The 21,958-nt window shown below is 37.9% G+C and overlaps 1 protein-coding gene across 1 annotated transcript in view; it reads left to right on the plus strand.

Moving 5' to 3' along the window:
* MOCOS (molybdenum cofactor sulfurase) overlaps positions 1–21,958 on the plus strand; it is a 225,897-nt gene that overhangs the window by 13,152 nt on the left and 190,787 nt on the right. Inside the window, exons 2-3 of the mRNA XM_072852966.1 lie at positions 12,359–12,448; positions 15,112–15,178. Coding sequence (XP_072709067.1) covers positions 12,359–12,448; positions 15,112–15,178 — 157 coding nt within the window. The remainder of the gene's footprint in view (positions 1–12,358; positions 12,449–15,111; positions 15,179–21,958) is intronic.

The following is a 21,958-nucleotide window of genomic DNA, read 5'->3' on the forward strand; positions in this document are numbered from 1 at the left end:
TTACTTTTTCCAAACCCCTGCCCATACCTTAGCCTTTCTGTGCTCCACTGGGTACCTTTACTAACTACTTTAGAAAATGTTCTTAATATGTTCAGGTGTTTCATTTTTTGTGTCTCCTGGGTGATCCTTTTGGTGAAAAATGTTCTTGCAGTTTTGATAAAAATAAACAGGAATTACAAATTAATTTCATCTTAATGACAAATAAGTAGCTTTAAAATGCAAATGATAAGAACCAAACGTACTGTTGTTGCCTTCAACATACTTGCTTTGGGGGAATATGGTAGTATTATGTCTGCAAGCAGAAATTCAACAAAAGGTAGAAATTCTCAGGATATAATAAGAGCTCATTACAGAAGCTCAGTAGTATTCTGTCATGTTACTTCTAGTTATAGTTTTAGACTAGCAAGTCTGAGGAAGTATTTGAAAATGAACAGCACAGAAATTATCTCTGAAATATTAGCAAATTACTATTACTTTTCCATTTATGATAATACTGGTCATTATTAATTTGATAATTCATTGTCATAAATAATGTTCACCTCACTTAAAATTCCTCTGCATCCTCGCTTCATGTTACAGAATCAATTCCTGATTTTCTTAGTTTGCATAACTCTCAACTTGCCACCTGACATCCTTTTCCCGTGTAAGGAATAGGTGTGTTCAGCAGTCTCTGGTTTGTACCGCATCGTCTATAAAGAAGGACCAGGCTTTAGCATGGGTAAGGAACTTCAGCAACTCCAGCACTTCAGTGTGTTTCTGATAGTTATGGAGACTCCAGGTATGAAATTGGTACTCATATTCAGGATCCAATCCTGTAGTCAGTACTGGAAGCAGAGTATGCTATGTGTGTTTTTATCTGGATAGTATTTTCAAGTATCTTGTGTCATAAACTGAGTAAAATATGTTCTATGAGTGTTGTGTCTGATATTGTCATTTATTCAAATATGGCAAGACTATACATTTTGTGGGGGAAGACCTTGATTTTTAATTGCATAATGTTTTCTCAGCTGCCTTGAGGCAATAGCTGATGTTGTGGCAGAGTTGTGATTTTAAGCTCAGAGTTCAGAGAGTAGGGAAACTATGGAATATTTGTTTTTCCATGCATAGTCTTTTATTCATTCTCAATGCTAGTCTCGAGTTAATCAGGCCATTTGTATTTAGTGCTTTGAATAATTTGTGGTGAAATTATCATTCTCTTTCATTTCTAATGTTGTTAGTATTGAAAGATGCCCTTTAATTGAGAGGAATTATACCATGATTTAGTGAAGCGCAGCGAAATATTCTTTAGGTGTATGGTTATAAAATGGGGATAAAGTTGTAATTGCTTTATTGCTGGGTCCATAAAAAAGGAGGAGCAACTGTGGAACTCATTTTTGTAGGCAAAAGTATCCACTGGAAGGTTGTTATTACACATGAAATTCTGTATATTTGTATCAGTGTATTATTGGGTTCAAGATACTTAGCTATTTGTATTCTCTTAGTGAGTAATAGCATAAATTGGATTAACTTCACAGGTGCCCCAAATCCTACTTTTATGTAAACATAGAGCACCCCAATAAACAAAGTAAAGTTGCAAAGGAGAAGAGTAGTTGACTGAATGGACTTGCATTGAGCTGAACAGTCCCGTCAGTCTGTCAGACTAGTCAGTCAGACTGACTAGAAGTCAGTCCCCTGTACTGAAATTCTCTAGTGAATGCAAATTTATTCAAGTTAGAAGTGTGCCTAACTCTCTTCAAATATATCCACCAGTAACTATGGTTAACATAGATATTTTAGATACCTTTGTTTTGGTCTGTGTTATTTGGGGAGAGGGAGGGGATGCTTAAGGTGAAGTATCTTTTCTTTCTTTAACAAAAGAAACCCTGACAAAACCCCGCAACTTTGGTGTGTTACCAAAAGTTGTTATTGTTTTTGTTGAGTGTTTATGCTGTTCTGTAGACCTTAATTTTGACTAAGTGAGACTGAAAGCAGGCATGATGACTTCTGGGTTATCTGTTTGCCAAAAATATCAAAATGTACAGTTAGAGAAGCGGTAGAGAAGAGAAGGTGGAAAAGAGCTGTAAGGGAAGAGAATGTCTAGATGCACATCTGCTTTTCCTTATGTTCTGCTACAAGAAGCAACGTGAAAACACTAATTATCCTCTTAAGGGGATACTTCTGTACATATATTCATATACCCATCTCAGTACTGCATACACAGGCATATTTGTGCATATTTGTAAATAAAGGTGTATAATATGTGCTTAGGGGAGACACTCAATCACCTGGACGTCTTGAATACACTTCTGGAGCAGTTCTTCATTTGATGTAACTGAGTCTAGTAAGCTGATTTATGTCATTTTGAGACTCTGTTGCTGTTGCCTCTGTTATTGTAGCCCTCCTACTCCTTTTGTTGATGGATTATTTAAAATGTTGCACTTTTTTAATTGATACCTGGACTTCCAGAGAGAGCATGCATGCCCCAGAGACTGAAGATGTCCTGTAGACACCATATAAGGAGATAGCAATTTGAGCAGTCCAGCATATTTTATTCAAGAAAGGAAAATTTCACTTGTTTCAAAGGCCATTTAAGCTTCTGTGCAGATCATAACCCAGGTCTTTAACTTGGCCTGGAACCAAAAAGGTAATCAGTGCAGTATGTTTAGGAAGTGCTGATTGTAGCATATTTGTTAATGCTTTAACTCATGCAGAGTTTAGTGGAGCCTCATAATTACTTCAAAGGCTCTGAATCAGACCTTGATACATGTTCTTATGTTTGAATGGAGCCTGCTTTTCTTCTGCAAAGGTGAGGTCTCTGTGACCTAAAGGCAAAGTTCTGCTCTGGTTATTCATTGTAGTACAGCTGGAAGCTCTATCAAGCTTCACTTGGGTTCCTTTTTACTCACTGGACTTCAGAAAAGACTTTTTTTGTCCCATTGCAGCCCTTCAGAGGTTGGAGAACCTGACCTGTGAAATGATAATCTCTGTACCCAATGCAAGTTAATGTCTCTGGGAGACCCACAAACTCCTCTTCCTAAACAGCTGTATGGCAGTAACCAGCAGTGGGTTTTTGCTGTCCAAAGTTAGAGTCAAAGTAATGACCACACCTCCAAAAGCTGGGTCACATGGTAACAGTCCCTTAGAAAGACGGTCATAAACTATATGCTTGTGTCAACAGCTCAAGTGATTTTTAGTTTTCTTTTAGTAAGCTGTAACATGCCAGATGTCAGTGAAGTTAAAAAAAATAGAATATCTGGAAGCTGCATGCTGCTATTCCTATTAAAAGCAGGCCTGTGTTAGGTATGATTTCTCTCACATACTGCTGTGTTCAGGCCTAGTCATTAGGAAGCTGGTATTTTGTTACTTTTGTCAGAACTAGTTAACAATACTCTGCCATTGTCATACTGTTTCAGAATTAAACACTAAGGTTTACTATAACGTTATTTTTTTATAAATGTACTTTTTCATTCCTAGCATATTCCTGGAAAAGGTTGTTGAAGACTTTGAATCTATGCTTGGGAAGACCCCTAATAAATGGAAAATAAGCTGTAGAAACTAAGTTAGGCCAAATATAATAAGGTATTAACAGAACATTTATGCCAATGTATAATTACATTCCTATTAAATTATTGGCAAAAACCTGTTTGTGTCTGTTAGATATTTATTTTTTTGAGTGGGAAAAATCTTGTTTTCCAATCAGGTGATGCTTTTTGTACTGAAGTATTACATTGTTTGTGGAGGTATTAGGAAATTACAGTCAGTCCTGAAAAATTTTACAAAATAATTTCATTTCAAAAAAAATCCAAAAATAAGAAATAAATTTATTTAATGAGTTGTATTACTGACATCTGTATATCTAATGCAGTCTGTGAACTTCAGTAAAGGCAAAGCAATTGAGCATAATCTTATAATTTAGATTGGTCTGTTTCTAGTTGAATAAGTTTCACTTGAGGTAGCAGCTTGGATCAAATTACTATAAAGTAAAAGTTAAACTGGCTTGCTCTGTGCGGAATCAGTGCCAAAAGATTTTATGATGGAAAAATATTTAGATTAACCCAATACATATGTACTCGAAAAGCTTATACATAGTTTTTCATTCATACTTCCTATCTCCCTAATAAAATCTCAGTACTTTTGCGTCTTATTAAAATGAAATTCCCACCATACATTATATTAAATCTTAAGTAGTTACTCAGAAGCGATACTGAAACTCCTGTACTTAACATTTTTTCGCACTATACAAAGCACACTGAAAAATTGTTGCTGTCTCCTGTTCGTGGTTTCAGTTTACATTGGTGACAGGTTACTGGTGAAAAGGTGATACAGGAGATCTTGGTCAAGCATTATACATGGACTTTTCAGGCATTAAACCTCTCCCTGTTTTAATAATGCTGTTTTTTCTGACTACTAGAATGATGAGGAGTGTAAACCAGGTAAGGAATAACTGTTAGGAGTGTAAGCCAAGAGATGTGGATGTATTGGTCTGAGAAAGTATTCTTCCAGTAAAGTTAGGGAAAATTACTCTAGCTTTCCAAAATTCTGAGATCTTTTTCTGGAATGTGCGTTCTGCTCCCCCACCCCACACTCTCCAATCCTCTATCCCCCACCAGAGAAAGCACTTCCAGCTGGAAGAGGTGCCACTGGGACCGGAATGGGTTGTCAGGTTTATCGTGCATTAGAAATAAGGGAAGATGGCATTTTTAGCTAGATCAGGTGGAGAGGTGCTACTGGTTTGTCAAGGGAGAAATAACTGTTGAAGCTGAGTGGATGAAGATACGTATTAAAGCAAAAAGATGCTGACATGGGAAATATGAGAATACCATGACTGTGAAAAAACATAGCCTAGAGGTTAAGATGTAGTTTCTTACTAGGAGGATACGATTCTGAAGGACCGTTCTGGTTTGAGCAAGGTAGACTAATAACCTGCCAGTTTTTCAGATGGAAGTAGCTTGGTTGATAAGTGTAGTCACTAGTTGTAGCAAAGGACTACTCACTGTGGGCCAGGAGAATCTTCTCAGACCTCTCGTCTTATGAGAGTGGGGTTCCGGCCAACGGTCCTCACTTTCTTCATTTCACAGTCTTTGAATTTACATACAGTTCCTCTTGGTAACATGGTTATTTGGTTTTATGTGTTTGTCTCTGAAACACAGTTGTAATTGATGCTGAAGGGAAACTTATGTTTCTCTTATGCTTATATTCCTGAAGTTGATCCTCACTATCTGTTCCTGGCAACAGACTGTTTGCTGGACGGAATAAATAAATCAAGGGCTGTAACTGTCTGTGGGGAATCTTGTGTGAAGAACTTCCATTGGAGCATAACTTTATTACTGGTTTGCAGTAGCAGTCTCTTCCCTTTGCTGGAAAAAGCCAGCAGAGGGAGGTACTGTTGCATTTGCCAAATGAGGCATTACACCTCGTCTTGTCATCAAGAAGAAATGCCAGCTGGGAAGTACTTCTGTAGGGCCTCAACAGTCGGGATAACCGATTTTTGCTGTCATTCACTGTTCATTGCATGTACCAGTTCTCCTGCGAGTGTTTAATTATTGCTATGGTTACATGTTCAACCCAAGGCTCTAGCTCCCAGAAGCGCATAGTGATTTGAGTATTTCTGTGTAACAAAATGAGTTTTGAGAAGAAAAGGGTTACTTCTTGTTTTTCTGTTATTTTGAACTTAGTTTGTCTTCTCCTAGTGTTTTTGGAAGCCCATAAAATAATTTAAAAGGCCTTCTACATGTCACTGCACATTTCATTTGATGTATTTTGCAGGGAATATTTAGAGTCACTAATTTGTCCTAGATTTTACATGAATCCAATTAATTCAGGTCACAGAGCAAGAAATAGAACTGACTAGAAAAGTCAGTTTCAAACATTATCTTGACATGTTGTTGTAAGCCTGTGTTTTATGGGAAGAATTCAAAGCAAAGTAGAGCAGGAGAATGCTACTAGAATGTTTAGCTAATGACCACTATTATAAACTATTATTATTAAGATTCCTTAAACATTGCTTTTTAACATAGTGTTTTCATCTCCAGTGGAAATTCTGAATGCCTCTTTCCTACACAAAAGTGAATGTTTCTGTGAAAATTTCAGCAAAACCAACAAAAGCATTTTCCAGTAATAGAAGAACAGGGAATATGCTCTCTTTCAACTCTTCTTTTATTTGATCAATTCCATCAGAGAGGAAGAAAAAAAAAAGAGACTGAAAGATGGTAGTACGTTCACAAGGGAGGTGTGAAAGCTAGTTTCGGTTTGGGTGAGCTACAGTTGTTTGAAGACTTGCATAAATATGAATCACTTGTGATTTATATTTCATCCAAAGACGATGAGACAGTTGGCTGCAGTATGTTATTCGCATGTAACTGAGGTACCTCTGATTCATGCCCACAAGTAAGGCTTCAGCTGTTCTGGAACACAACCCGTTAAAGGTGTCTGTGGAAATAGAATCACTGACTGCAGTCGATATTTAATCACGCCCTAGTGAGCAAAAAGTGAGCACTGGATAAAGCTGTGTCTTACAGGTAGGCCACAGGGACGAAGGTGGGTGCTGATTGATCCCTTCACTGTGGTCTCATTTAGTGCAGGAGCTGGCAAATGATGATGCCATGTAATTTTTTTTCTGCAGCTGTGAAAGATACATTTCATAGGGTTGGATGTGACTTCTTAATAAATGTGAAGTCCTTGCTCTCTTAGCGCTCACACAGACCACAATACCAGCAAGCTGTAAACTATAAGCTGCAAGTAGGGGCTTATGTACACAGAATAGTGCCAGTGCTTACTGGAATAACCCTAGCCACCTAAATAGCTTTTGTGGAGTTGGTATGGCCCCTGCTGAGGAGTACAGCAAGCAAAGAGGGTGTATGGTATTGACTGTGAACTGTTTTAATGTTCTGTCTGCTCTGCTTTGGTAATAATGCAATGAGAGCAAATAATGCAAGCCAATAGTACGTGGAGAAAAATAATGGGAACTTATTATGGATAAATGTAATTGCATATTTCATGCTTTGCTTTTTGTAATCAGTCTGTCAAGTCAAACACTAAAATACATTAATTAAACAGCAGTTTCTCACGGAACTCAGTAACTTGTTAGCGGCCCTTAAAATATTGATACCATTATCCAGGTTGCTCACAGTCCAGTGCAGATCAGCATTTGACAGTCAGGTCGAGCTGTGATTACTCGAATTGATGAACTCGGTGGACTGGCAGTGGGAAGCAGAACATGTCCCATGGCTGCCGGCTGACTGCTGTGTTACTTCACTAAGCTTGTAGCAATTAAGTCAAATCATGCTGAGGAACAGCGTCTCCTTTAAATGCATGGTAACTATTCAGGCTTTGGGCATCTATGGCCTTGTCCATCAAGCACTATGCTTTTGTGGTCTTTTGAAGAGCTCCTTGGCCCTAAGTAAGGAAAACAAAACATTACCTTGTCTAGCAGAGCAGGAGTGTTTAGGTGAAAGGCACGTTGTTATTCAGAAAACATACTCTGGTTTTGATGGCTTTTGTCTAAATTGATGCCAAACAGGAGCTGAAGGTACAGATAACAATATTCACTAAATGTTTAACCCAGAAAATATCCAGCAAAAGCAAATCTCATGAGCCATATTAGTAGGATTTTTTTTTTCTTTTTTTTTCATTTTAATGTGCTTCATGAATGGTTTTGCAGAACCAGGATCTTTATCTGTCTGTAGAGTGCCTGGGCATATCATGCCCTGTATCATTGTGAGATTTCAGGCACTTTTATAAAGGTTATATGTACTACATAGTTAAAGTTACTTTTGACATTTAATTTAGGAGCATTCCTGGGGGAGGCTAAGTTCTTACGCAGTCAGTGGAAAGAGGGAGCGGCCTCTGAAGGGCATCTAACTTAGATGACTAAAATAACCTGAGGTACCTGATATGATACTACCTGTTAAAACCTCATTGTGTCCAAATGATACCACACTTGTCTACAACCTCTGTAGAGCCCTCTCCTCCCTATTTTGTCACTTGGTTGTTCCAGTTTTCTCTTGCTTTTGTTTTGGTGTATGAAAATCTCTCATATTTATCTTTTGACAGATAATGCTTTATTTTGCCTTCAGCTTGTTTTCATATAATCTATTTCATACTGGTTTTGTTAATATTGCTGTACTTGAGACATATACTGTCTCCCCAGGGCATTGGCTGTATCTACTTTCCAAGTAGTATTGTGTATATAATCCCACTGAATTGCAATTATATCCGCCAGTCGAAATTCATGACTCTGTACAGTTGCTGCCTTGTAACTACACATTTCATTCTTCATTATGAAACTTTTGGCAATGTAACTGGCAGCCTGTAATCAGCTGGACTGCAGGAATTTTGAAGTGCTGGGGCTGTGAGAAATCATCTATGAAGCCACAGCACAGGTCGGCTTGTTTTGGTGACTGTGGTAGAATCCCAGGATGGCAAAAGGTTAAGGAGGTGGACATGGGGCAGCCACATGCAACGTAGGTAAATTGGTTATTTTTGGAAGTGATACTCAGTCAAAAGTTCAGAAATATAGCACCAAGAACAATTTCAGAGATTAAAAGAGCAGATTACATAATACCAAAGTAGTAATAATTTAGCCAGATAGGAGCTGAGTGACCAGGCATGGATTTACAGGTGGAGTGTGAAAGAGGAGAAAGCTTACTCTCCATGTGCCAACAGGCCATTGTAGGGAGTGCATCCATGGTCTCTCTGTGCTCCTCTCCCTCTAGACTGTCCTCTGGGTGGTAGGCGTATACATAGACTAATAGTTACTGAAATGTTTAATAAAGACATAACCTCCTTATTCTACTCTCAGTTCATCACATGATGTCTTCGACTTTCTTCAAAGTTAGGCAGAATAACCTTTTTGGAAAGCGTGCTTTTGTCAGAAGCAGGTATTTTGGCTCCAAAAGATTAATCCAGGTAGTTTCCTTTTGCCTTGTGTGTTTTGCAGGCGGTCAGACTCTGTATAGGCCAGTGTTCTCCCCTGCTCTTGAACTCTAATTTTAAAATGCTCTAAATTAAATTATCATTATCTTTTTTCATTTAAAAGATAGGAATGTTCTGTTAAACTGAATGCTCCCCTGGCGTTTCTGAGCCTGTACGTGCATGTGCACTCATAGAAGTTTTACGAAGAGCCAAGGCAGGCACACAGAGATGCTTTATCAAGGCGGATGCTTTATCAAGAGGTGGATTGTAGCACAGAAGGAGCACAGAGAGCTGGGCTGGGGCTTTCTTTGGCAGGACAGACTGGCCCACATTGGTTCCCAAAGAGTTCCCTGTGTAAAATTAATCTGCAAGAATATTAGCATGTGAATATTACAGCTTATGAACTGATACTCTTGCTGAATAACTTTCCATAACTAATGCAAGCACATTGAATGGTTTTCGATACTCCTATAAAAAAAACCTACTTCTGAAATGTGATTTTATCAAATAGTTGGTATATTATTAGATCAATGAAGTCAGTTACACATTCCAAACATAATAGTATGTAAATTAAACTAAAAGTTAATTTTACATTTTCCCCGAGCAATGAAACCACGTCCCAGTAGATATTGCATTTTAATTTTCTTTTGGTTGATCATATTGTATTTTCTTTCTCCTGTTACTTTCCGTAAACAGTATAATTTCATAGTGCTGACAGCCTATATACTAAATACCACAGTGAAACAGGGGCAACTATATTATTCTGTATATACTGACAAATCTATTTGGTTAATGTGTGTTCAACAAAGTTAAAATAGCACACGTTATTAAACCAGGGGAAAAGCACAATGAAAGTTATTCATGTTCTTTTCTTTGCCGGTGTTATGCATATGCCACTTTTTTTTTTCTTTCCTCTAAAAATATAGTTTTATTGAAATAAGACAGTAAGAAAAAAACCTACAGCATAAAAGTGCAATAGCAGTAAAGATATTTGTTTCAGTGCAGTCTCAAATGATGAGAGAACCTATTTCTTCTTTTGGGCAGTCAAGAGAGTATTAAATGCTGTTCTCTCTCTTCATTTAAACAGCAGCATTAAAGATAAAATAAAAGTTTAAGAATTAATAATTTTTCTTTCCTCAGCCAAATGTCCTCCCACATTTTCGAAGTAATATACCCAGAGGAGGAATTTAAAAAATGACCAGCTGGGTTTTTTACCTCCATTTCACAGAACTGCAATATTGTACTTCATAATTAGCAACATAATGAATCAAATTTGAAAAACCACCTAGGGGGCCTTTACCTAGAGACCTTTTAGTCCTCATTGCCTCACGGGAGCATCAGTCAGGACGGAAAGCGCCTGTCCCCTTGTCGGTGGATGGTTTGTGTTTGAAGAGCCTCAGCTGGTTGCCTGGTTTTTGCTCGTGCTGTATGGTTGCGTTATCACTTCAGTGCTGTTAACCTCCTTAGGGCTGGAAGGATCCAAAAAAGGCAGTTGTCTGCCTCCAGAGGAGCATCACTAGGCTGTGCTTGTGGTGCCCATAAGAGCTAATGCGCCAAATGGCATCTCTGTGTGGCCTTTGTTGAGAGTGAGTGTTGGCTGGCATGGTTGCCTCCAGGACGGCAGTCCTTCCGCCGTTTCTGGCTTAGGGCTGCCTCTTCCCTTTCTCAGCTCTAGGGCTGCCTTTCCCGCTCTCCCAGCTGTAGCCAGTGACCGTGGGTTGTTTATCGCCCTGACCACTGCCATCGAGCTGGGCCCCGATGCTGGTGGTTGTGGCTGTTACTCCCCGCTTCAACTCCACCTCAGAGCGGAGGCGTTTGGTGCCAGGCTGGGGGCCGCGCGGCAGGCCCTGGTCTCAGGCGGGCAATGCGTCGCAGGGCGGCCATGGTGAGTGTTATGACCTGCTGGAGGGAAAGCTGTCGTCCCCTTGCTGGTGTCCTCTTGCTGCTGTCCCCTTGCTGGCTGAGGCTGTGCTGCTCTGCCGGGCAGGGGCCTGGCCGTCTCTCTCCGTGATGCAGCATGCCTCTCCCCCTCCAGCCCCCCTGTGCTTTGGAGGTGAGCCAAGCGGCTGTAACCTCTCCTGTCAGAAACTGGGCTGGCCAGACCCCCATATGCATTTTGAGCCCCGTATGCTTGTATGTGTTGCTTCATACTGCTTGGGAGAAACTTTCTAGGATCAAAAAAAAAAAAAAAGTAAAAACCTGAAAAGTCTTTACATCTAATAAATCAATCAATTTTTTCCACCCTCCTCCCCTCAAATCACCTCAAAACACTTTTCCTTGACTAACTTCAAGCCATCGTTAAAAATTCTACTTTTGCTAGACACTGTAAGTGGGGAAATCTTAAGGTAGGGGAGGGCTTTTCTCTTTCGAAAATAAGAGAAGGGGTGGGTGTCCGGATTGCTTTTATCATTAGCACCGCCTCACATCTTTACCTACCGAATCACTGCTACAGCAACATAATATATAATTATATATATTTCCAAGTGTCAAGGCTTCTCATTTAAAGCTTAACTCAGTTTTAAATCCCTGTGGAAAGGGAAAGCCTTTAAAATACTTAATAGATTCTAATCTTAATCATATTCATCATTATTAAAATTTGAAATAGGTTGAAATACTTAAGGTAAGTGAAATGAAAAAACTAATAAAGGGCATGAAACACACTGGAGAAATGGAAGAATAATTGCTGAAGATTAAGAAATCTAAAATGGCCAAACATGAAAAAGCCTTCGTTTCCAATAAGCTTTTATTTAAAAGTTTTGCAATAGCTTAATAATATAAAAGGAGATTTTAAAAATGAATTGAATGTTAAGTGCAGCAGAGTGGCAAGAAATATTTAAATACATTAAAACTTAAACTAGTCCTGTCTTTGGGCTTCAAGCATAATTTAGGCCTTGTCAGTTCTTGAGACAGCTGCTTCGTCTGTCAGCAAGGAGGAAACAATACTATTGTTGTTGCTATTAATAATAATTATTATCATTGTGTTAATAGTAGTTTTCATAATAAGTAGTGCCTAGGAGTAACAAGGTGCTGTGGCTGAAGACACCAGCTTGCTCAGTCTTGTACAGGCAGAACAAAAAGATTTTTCTCTTCCAAAGAATGTGTAATCTAAACATGAAAGGAAGGACCTCTTGAAATATTTTAGTTTTAATTAAAAATTATAAAGATGCAATCAGAGTGTTGGGCTCCTATTATATCCTCCTTTTTTTTTCTACTAGTGAATGAAAGATGCCTTGCTGTGAATATTGCCTCACTATTGGAACATATTTGAGAAGCTTTTTTGAGAGCTGTAGAGACCTCTAAGTCAGGCAGAGAAATAACATAGCCCAGGAAGTTTAGGGAAATTGACTTTTTGTGTGGGGTACTGCACTAGGGTTGTTTGAATGGTGCACTTCACAATGTAGTCTGTGGGAGAAAATGGAATTAAATATTTAAAAAATTGAATCTAGTAATTTTATTTTTATTTTAGGGATTACTTACCTTGACCATGCCGGTTCAGCACTTTTCCCAGAGAGTCTACTTAAAGCTTTTACTGATGACCTCAGAAGCAACGTTTATGGTAAGTGCAAAACAGCGTTCCCATTAGTCTTCTCAAGTTTCCATCTAGATAGATCAAAACTATGCCTCTTGAGCTGCTGGAAGAGTACTTCTGTGGGTTTTTTAACACTGCTATAGAGCAGTTGGAAGACGAGTGATTTTACAAAGGAGTCATAGTCCCTTTGTGCCACCCCTAGCTTTGTTCTTTGGTGTCCAAGGACATGTCTGTGTTGGTGAAGAAATAAAATCAAAGGGAGCATGACTCTGTTGCCCAGAGGTTAGGGCACCATGCTGGGGATAAACAAATACAATGTAGCTCTGAGCACTGTTTGTTCAGTCTTTTTTTTTCCACACAAAATACAGAAACAATTTCTTATGCAAGGACCAGAATCCAGAACCACCCCCCTCCTCAGTGAGAGTCATCACAGGGAGCTTGTGCTGTGGCTCAGTATAAGCATTTTATTTAGAAGAAAACTTAGTTCAAAGATCCCAAGTGAATTTAGGCAGGGAATAGGTGCTATACCTCTCCCAGACTATTAGACTTAGGTGTATACTCAGAAAAAACGATGTGTATTGCCAAAGCAATCTTGCACATAAGAATGTGAGTAAAAATATCTACAGAATTGTGTAATATCTGGGTGGAGATTTAGCTATTGCAGCTGTGGACGTGGGCACTTCAGCACCACCTACAAGTACTTTGTCCCCAGATCCTCTACTTAAACCTTTCACCTCTGTCGAACGTTATTATCTAGCTGAGAACCACACACTGAATGTGGTTTTATGCAAAGGCAGCAGCATCCATTGTTTAGGAAATATCGTTACTGTGTGAGATAATTTACATTGGAGTGATTCATACTCAACCAGAAAAAAAATATACTGTACAGTATTATCCATATATGCTGTGAGTAGTCCCACTGAAGTAATCAAAATGTCTTATAGTATGTTACTATCTGTGGGCTATGTGTCCTTTTTGCTAGTTTTGTGTCTTTCTTGTGCTCCCTGATACATAGAGCAAAGTGATTCCTCACCTGGGAACTAGGTACCACTGCTTTAAAAGAAAACTGTGTTCAAGCACTGGCACACTTGTGCTTATCACCTGGATGAGCCACTTGAGAGTTCTGGGTAGTTTTATTTTCAGTGTGCCATTGTATTTGTCATTGCCCCCTCTTTTGTTTCCTGAATGCTGGCGAGGCCAGGATCTAGAGCATGGATTTAAGTTCCACTACGAAATAGATGTTGTTCTTGATAGGGATAGGTTTTTTTGCTGTTATAACAAGATATGTTGATTTGATTACATTCAAAATCTCCTATTCAAGTGCATGGCAGTGATATTAAAATTAATGTTCTGTCACTAAAGCCATTGTCAAGTGAAATGTATGCACTCTGATCTTAGTTATTTCAATCAACATTGGGCTCAACCCTTATAATAAGTACCATCTGTGGCAGAAAAAAATTAAATTTGTGAATCAATTGAGTGCTTGTGAATAGAAATAGTGCTGCCAGTTTGGAGCAGATTTGCATAGTACCTATAATGCTATGGGAGAACAAATTGTATCTTTTTTAATATCGCATTCATCTGAAATGATAACAAGAGCTCTAGTATGGTCAAATCTCTTTTTTTTCAGTTACATCTCTGATACTCTGAGGGCAGTAACTGTTGTATAAAGAGTTCATTTAACAGACACGGATGTGAGTGAAGGGGGAGTTTGACTTGCAGCTTTTTTAATTTTCTTGGTGATAATCCACAGGCCCAAAGAACTGCAGTTTAGCTGTTGCATGTGTAAATGAGGGAAATGAACATAAGTAAGAGAGATTCTCACTTCTAAATTGAGACTATTTGAATTGGAAATTACAGAAATGCAACATCAGACATGAAAAGTCTAGGTATTAGATTTTGGGTTTGAGCTCTAAATGTATTATTCTTTTTAACACCTTTACTCAATAACTTTCAGCAGGATGATTTTGAAATTTTAAAAAGAGAGTAGCTAATATTGCAGCCTACTGCAAAAACTGTATTAATATAGCAATTTTTTTCTTGTTCTCTTTCCCAACTGTTTAGGCACATTCTTTAAGCATTTACTAATAGGAAAGTGTGCTGTGTCTGTGTGGATACTGCTGTTATCTTTTTTGCTCAAGAAGATAAATCCATGCCCTTCTTACGTGCTGTCTTAGTTGTTAATACATGCCTGTGCTGAGCTGTGCTAAGGTGGCTATTAATTTTGCACTAAAATGTATATTTTCATGAGTTACTTGAATTTCAGACAGTAAAAAAAACAGGGTTAGTCCTGGTGACCAAACATGAATGTCTATTACCTCCAGATGCTGTCTCTTCTAAGTTGCTTCTTAGCTAGTGCACAAATATATTTATGAATGTGCATTCTATCTGTAGTTTTTCCTAGTACAGTTGTGCATATGCAGTTGCATTTTCTTTTTAAGGGAACTGCCTAGAGTATTAGTAAGAGATCCAGCTGAAGTTTCAAGGTCTGTCATAATTGCTTTCTTCTGTTATATGTCCCTTCTCTTGACTAACTGCTCTAAGGAGCTTTAGGGCATTGCTGTGAAGTATACATTAAATCTTTCTTTGTCATCTTTTCAGGGTGGCTTGGTGTAATACTTTGATAAAAGAAAAAATTAATAGCAAAATTGTGATTAATGATTAACTTCTATATCTCTGTTGTCTCCTAGGCAACCCTCATAGTCAGAATATCAGCAGCAAGCTGACATACGACACAATCGAGCATGTCCGATACAGGTAGAATAATCTTTCTTTCAGATGTTGTATGATGCACTTCATAGTTTTCATTTTGATTAGGCCTGTGCTGTTTTGATGACTTTGATGTGATATCATTTTCTGAGGCTCATCTGTCACATCTAAAGAAAACACTTTTAAAACATAAGGTACTTGGACAGTCAAGTGTTGGACAAAGTCAGTTCTTTTTCTCCCAGATGCCCCAGTTCTCAAAGTCCTGTAGTTAAATTAGTGCTGTAATATAAGTCCACAGTTCTAATTAAGATATAGAAGTTGGAATCTCAAAAGCGATTATTAGTAAGATGGTATGGTAAGATAGTAAGGTGGAACTAAGTGCAAGGACATGGTTAAAATTCAGATGAAATTAAATAGGGCGTAATGGCTTGTGAGAATTTATAAAAACCTTATGGGAATGTATACATTGTTTTACAGCAAGTACTTGCTTCTGTTGGAGTAATAAAATACCTTTTAAATTAGTTTTAGTGTAATTTTTAAGAGAAAAAAGAAAAAGAAAAGGTAAAATTGAGTGTTGGGGCTTCTGAGGATAGGCCAGAAAGTGAACTGAATCTATATAATGTATCCCCCTGAAAGTTCAGCGTGATAGCATGTGCTGAAAGTACATTTCTTGCCATTAGTTTACACCATGAAGAAATATACGGCTTAGGTACTTGGTTATTGGTTTTAGGGATTTGTTTTAGGTAACTCTTGCTATTTTATAAAATATGTCTTTATTGAAGAATATGTATGCTTTGAGTTTATTTGCCTGCTCTTTGTGCAAAGAAATAAGTGTTTTTGTTTTATCATGTTCCTTAAGAGCAAAGATTTCTCCAAAAGACATCACAGAATTCAGGTCAATAGCAATGGAACTATAGCATTGTAATGTTCATAGTTGTAATGAAGAAAATCTGCCTTACACCTTTCTGCTGTTTTTCTCTGACTGCACTTTTATAAGGGTGTAAAAACCCAAGTTTTCTAGCTGGCTATAACCTGTTCCTCCCGCCCCCCTTCCTCCCCCCCAACTTTCTGGAGATAGTATTTATTTTTGCTTCTTCCACTACCCTCTCTTATGCTGTGCAGTATGACAACCTATTAATGGAGGGCCAAATGAAATGAAAGCAACTATCTATGAGGAATAGCCATTTTCAAAAACAGACACTTATGGCCAGGTACAGCAATACCTACAGCCCTGCAGAGTCTCCTGAGCATACCTGTGTGCTCACATGCAGCGTTAGCATTCTGGTTTCCATTTACTCTCAGTGATATTTCAATGTTGCCATTTAATCGTTCTTATTATGAAGGCACAGTAGAAAGTGTAGCTGTTTCTAGAGTAATTACTATTGTACTGTGTTCTTCATTGTAAGGAAATAGACTTCCACCATGTAACTTATATAGATTAGATTAAAAGAGCTGACATCTTCAGCTTGTTTTATTTTGGATCCTGCTTTAAAAAAGCGTGAGACTTTTATAAGAGCAGGATGGGAGATGACAAGAATCGTAGCAGTGTTTGTATTGGTTTTTTGGTTGTTTTTTTTTTTTTTTCTTTTTGTATTTCATTTGCATCCAAATAAACATTTTCAGTATTGCACCTAATAGAATTTGTCATCTATCCCTATAGAAATTCAGCCATTATTCCCCAATAAAAATTTAAAAAGCATAGTCATCAAAAAGGCATAGTCATAAAAATTCAGGAAGAAAATGCCCCAGAAACACTGTAAGTCATCTATCTAAAAGGCAATAAAAGTATATTAAAAATCTATACTTCCATGCCATTGCAGCTAATCAAAATAAGCAATATGACAAGACAGGGAGATGGGCAGCTCTGTCCTGCATCACAGTGCATAGACTGGATTTCCTCAGCAAAAAAATAATTCAGTGGGTAGTTTCAGAAATCTTAAAATGAATTGCCTGCTTATAATTCCACTTTTGGCACATGGCTGCAGCCAGAAGTATGGCTTTTTTTTTCAGTGTTTGACTTCAAGACAATATGGTTATTTTTAATTTTTTAATTTGATTTTCTGATGAGATGAGACAAGCAACTAATTAAAAATAAACACAGAGCTTAATTTCTGATTTATATTTGTCAGTATTGGTGATAGCAGCATCAGAATAGACTTTCCTAATCTGGCAGTGTACACTGTTCCACAGTGCAAAGCTGTATGATTTGGTTTTGCCTTCTTATTTGCTTAACAGACAGAAACCACTCTTAGAACATGGATTTGCAAGAAAATAACATAAATAATTAAATATTTGAGTCAATGGATGTTTTCTATGACTTACAAAATTACAATAATCAAAACGGCTTACCTCTTGACCAACTCAAGTACAATGAGTAAAAATAACTATTTTATTCTTAAAAACATTGCTTCTCTTTACTTGAAATGAACTGCTGAGAGATTTTTAACATTGTGTGTATCTCTACATTAACCATGAGTGACGCTGAGAAGAGGAAGCCAGAACTGTAATAAACTTTATCTAAATGTATTAAATGTATGCATCAAAAGCTTATAGATCCTTTTTATGACTTTGCTTATGGATGTATGGAAATGCCATTGCTCCATTTCCGTACAGCTAAAGAACATGAGTGCAGTATCTCCTTACGATGCTACAGAGATAATGCAACTCAGAAATTCATTACATTGAGTATTAAATAACCCTTTTCCCATATGCAAGCGTTTTAAAATACTAGCTTTCTGAATATTTTAAAACATTGTCCTTGTAGATCTTACACTTGCAATATCAAATAGTGCAGCAGTGGCTTCTAACCAGAGCCAGACTGAAGTTTTAGTGTTGTTTTATGTTTGTGGTGTGTTTAAGATATGCAACAGGATGCCTTTTTCATTTAAGCACAGTGTTGTTGAATTTAATAGAGTTTTGATGTTCATCCTTGAACTTTCAGGTACTATGAAATGTTAAACTTAAGCATACTTTGGGAATTCAAATATATATTAAAAAAAAGCAAAAAATTTCAGTTAAGGTTTCAGCACCAGGCATCTCCTAGACTGTGGCAATATGTGTATTATACAGTTTTCTCACGGAAGCTAAAAGGATTTGGCATTGAGCTAAATGGGATCAAGTTTAAATATAGAACCAAAATGTGTATTTCTATAAAGGCCTCTTTCAAAATATGCCATCTAAGTGAACTATAAGAGGAGAGTGATCTCTGTGGCCTGCACATACGAACGCAAAAGGTGCAGTGGGTATGCACAAAATGAATGTAAACGGCTTAGTATTTTAAGAAAATATTTGCTTCTGTGGTAAAACATACAGGTGGTAACGGATTTTGCTAAGGAAGCAGTCTTATAAATGCTGTTTATAATTTCGTTTACTTGGAGAGGTCATTTCATGATAGCAAGGTAAAGATTTACATTCCTTCTATAAGCGTCGTACCTTGCTTATGAAATAAGTTTCCATTCCAAGTCTTTTTTTTTTAAATTATCACATGTTCTGAAATGGTGCTATGCACAAGATAATAATTTTTTCTTTATTCCCAGGTTTAGGCAGTTCTGTGTCTGAAAACAGTAATGTTAGAACTGATACATACATGAAAATTGGCTGACCTTTCCTACACAGTAAGAAATGGTAGATACAGTATCTGCTTAGTATTGATTTGTCCTTTGCAAAGGTCATCGACGGGAGACCGTACGGATGAGTGACATCTGAGTGCTGCATCCTGTCCTCCTTAATGGTGCCTATCCACTTGAAAACCTTGTTTCAAAACTAGGGTGGCTCAGCCCATTTGCATGGTTGTTTTATAACGCCATTTGCAGATGCTGCTTTTCCTGATCCCACTGCTCAGCTGCCAGCGCAAGTCTGAAATACCACAGTCGATGAAGTCTAGCAAAAGGAGACAGTGCTCACTGGGGTGGCTCTGTACATGGCAAATGAGAGAAACATTAGAATATAATTATGAATAATGGATAATTTTTTGGAAGAGCTTGATAATAGGCAAGAGGGGTGATCTTTTTCCTTATGGTTCATGAAATGACTTTACATAGGCATGCAATGAAACAATCCCAGTGTGCCCACAGTGAGCTGGCTGATATCCCGGCTCTGCTCTGTTATGCACTGAGTGACAACAGAGCCATGGCTTTGGTGCAGATGCTTCTTGTTTTCTCCTGTCCACACCTAGCCTTTTATGCAACTGTAGGAACCTATTTTTTTTCTTCTGAACACTAAAAGAAAAAAGCTAGGGGCGTGGATAGTAAACTTAAAATGAAGACAAAGGACTCCATTTTATAAACAATTGTTTCTAGGAGTCAATCCATTACTTTTGGTGGGTTTACTCTTTGCAATCTGATGCAACGTAGTAAAAAGCTTCTGGACAGGGTTACAAGTACTGTTATTTTTTAATGAGTTAGGAGACTGGTTTAAGAACCAATGAAATCAGTCTGGTTTACTTTGGAACTTTGCTCCTGGACTTTCATCTCTGTTTTACTAAATTCATTAACCATTAACTTGATAAACTGAAGCTTTAGAAAGGAATTTGCTAATCCTGTCTGTTACTCTTCTGGTAGTCAGCTTTATACCTTCATGGTTTGTATGAAGACATTGCAGTAAATAAAATTTGTACATTCATCGTCATGCTCTTTGAGTAATCTTTGTTGCAGAGAGAGCCAAATCTGGAATGCGTCATTTATTGAAAGAAATAAATATTTCAGTAAAGTAAATTAAAATCTGGAGGTCAAGATTGCTCGTTTATGAACACAAAGGATGAAATGCTTCTGGGCAATTCTGAGTTTAATTTGTATGGGTGGTTAGAGGGTGTTTTGCAAAGAGGTCTGAAAAAGGGTGGATACGACCTTTAATTTTTTTCCTTTCCAGTTCAGAAAAAAACCTCAAGAATCTGCTTTTATAATGTGGCTGTGACAAAGAAGCAATGGAGAATAATTTTAAAAGCGATCTTGCTGTGCCATTGCTCTCTAAATAACATTCAGGGTAGGGAGAGTGGTACAGGCTTACTTGGATTCAGGCCACCATGTTAGTTCACATTTTTTAAATGCATGCAGCCTCACTGCCTCCTCAGCTGCACTTTTGGCAGGGACTTGATGGCCTCTGTGCCCGCAGGGAAGCCTGTGAGAGGGCACCTGAGCCAATGAATGAGATATTCCAAGTGGAGCAAAATACATTAATAAAAATAATGAAATTTTCCCAATGCAAATATAATTTTTCCCTTCTCTTCATCTCTCTGCCTCTTTCAGGGTTTATATGGAAGCTTTTTTCCCTCCCTAGGCTGTACAATACTTGTAGAAGAAATGCAGTGTTCCTCCCTCTTCTGGATTTGCAGTTGCTTCCTAAGAAGCAGTACAGTGAGATACCGGTCTGGGACTCTTCTGGTAACACTTCTTGCCCTAGCTGTTTAGCGAGTAGTAACATAGCCCTGTCTAGCTGTTGGGAACCTTAGCAGTCCCTTTGCTAGCTCCAGGGGAACCTGACAACTTCATTACTGGCCTAGATGATTATTTGTATTTTCAATAAGGCTTTTGGAAGACCAGATATTTAGCACAAAAGTAATTTCTGCCATCCCCTGTGTGCACATGTTGTGCTTGACAGCTTTGTTTTGACTTCAGTGCACTTCTGTTTCTAGCGTAAGTTATATAGCATTTAAGAGGTGCTCCATTTGCTTCAAGTCAAGAAATTTTGAATGCCATCTTATGTATGATGTCCAAAATTCAGCTGATATTTTTTCTCATGTCTAATTTTTTTGGAGACTGCAGACACTTTCTGTTTTGCTCCACCATCTGAAACTTACTCAATGATCCTCTACCGAGAAGTGCACAACCGATGAAAGTTTAACCTATGCTGTTTATATCTTATGTTATATTTAATATCATAACCCCGGGAAAGACTAATTCATTTATGTTTTTAGAAGCACAGAGACAATTTATTTCTGCACCTTTTTAAGTAGTCTGTAATAATCTTTCTGTGAAGTTAGCAAGCCCAGTATTGAGCTCCATTTTGAATCTTCCTCATTTCACTTGTAAAGCAATCTGAATACTTCATCTGTTGTTATAATTAAGCTGTTGAAGAGACACTACAGCATTCCCAAGGGCTTCCTTGATGGCATCTGTGTCTTAAGGAATCTGAAATTCCTGGTGTCACTTCTGCTGAAAGGCAGAGCATTTTGCACTCATCCTTATATTTGCTACCTGAGACCCACCTTGCTGCAGTTTTAACCATCAGACTTGAGTCCTTAAACAATCATAATTTGCTTTATGAGTCTTTTTTCCCCATCCAAAAGCATGTCAATTCTGACTCTACTTACTGTTTCCTCAGCTCTTTGGTACTGTTTTTGTGGCATGCATTTCATGAGCCTGTCTTGATTTTTAGTACTTTAGACACTGGTATCCACTGAAATGGTTTTATTAGGAAGTCCACCTAAGTGAATAGCTATTAGTGTTGCTTATATTTTTTTATCTTTATGAACAGGGGCTAGCTAGTTCATGGCATATTATTTACATTTTGAATATATATATATTTCTAAACTACTGGTGAACTTCTCCTGAATATAGCAATGTATTCAGGAACTTCCATTATTTTTTCTCCAGAAGCAGATACGATCTGCAACTAGTGGTAACTTTGGGGGCAGGTAACTGCAGTGTTTGAGTGATTTCTTTACTTTTTTTTTCCTCTCACTTGTGATGTAGCCTGAGAATTATCATCTGTCCCTGTTACATCAAGTATAACTGTGTCTGCCTTCTCATCTCTAATAAAGCCATTGGCTTTTGCGCGCTGTTCCAGACTATCTGGAGCGTATCTAGTCTTCTAACGGGTAGAACAAATACA

The sequence above is a fragment of the Ciconia boyciana genome, chromosome 2 (assembly GCF_034638445.1).
Source record: "Ciconia boyciana chromosome 2, ASM3463844v1, whole genome shotgun sequence".
Classification (NCBI taxonomy): domain Eukaryota; kingdom Metazoa; phylum Chordata; class Aves; order Ciconiiformes; family Ciconiidae; genus Ciconia; species Ciconia boyciana.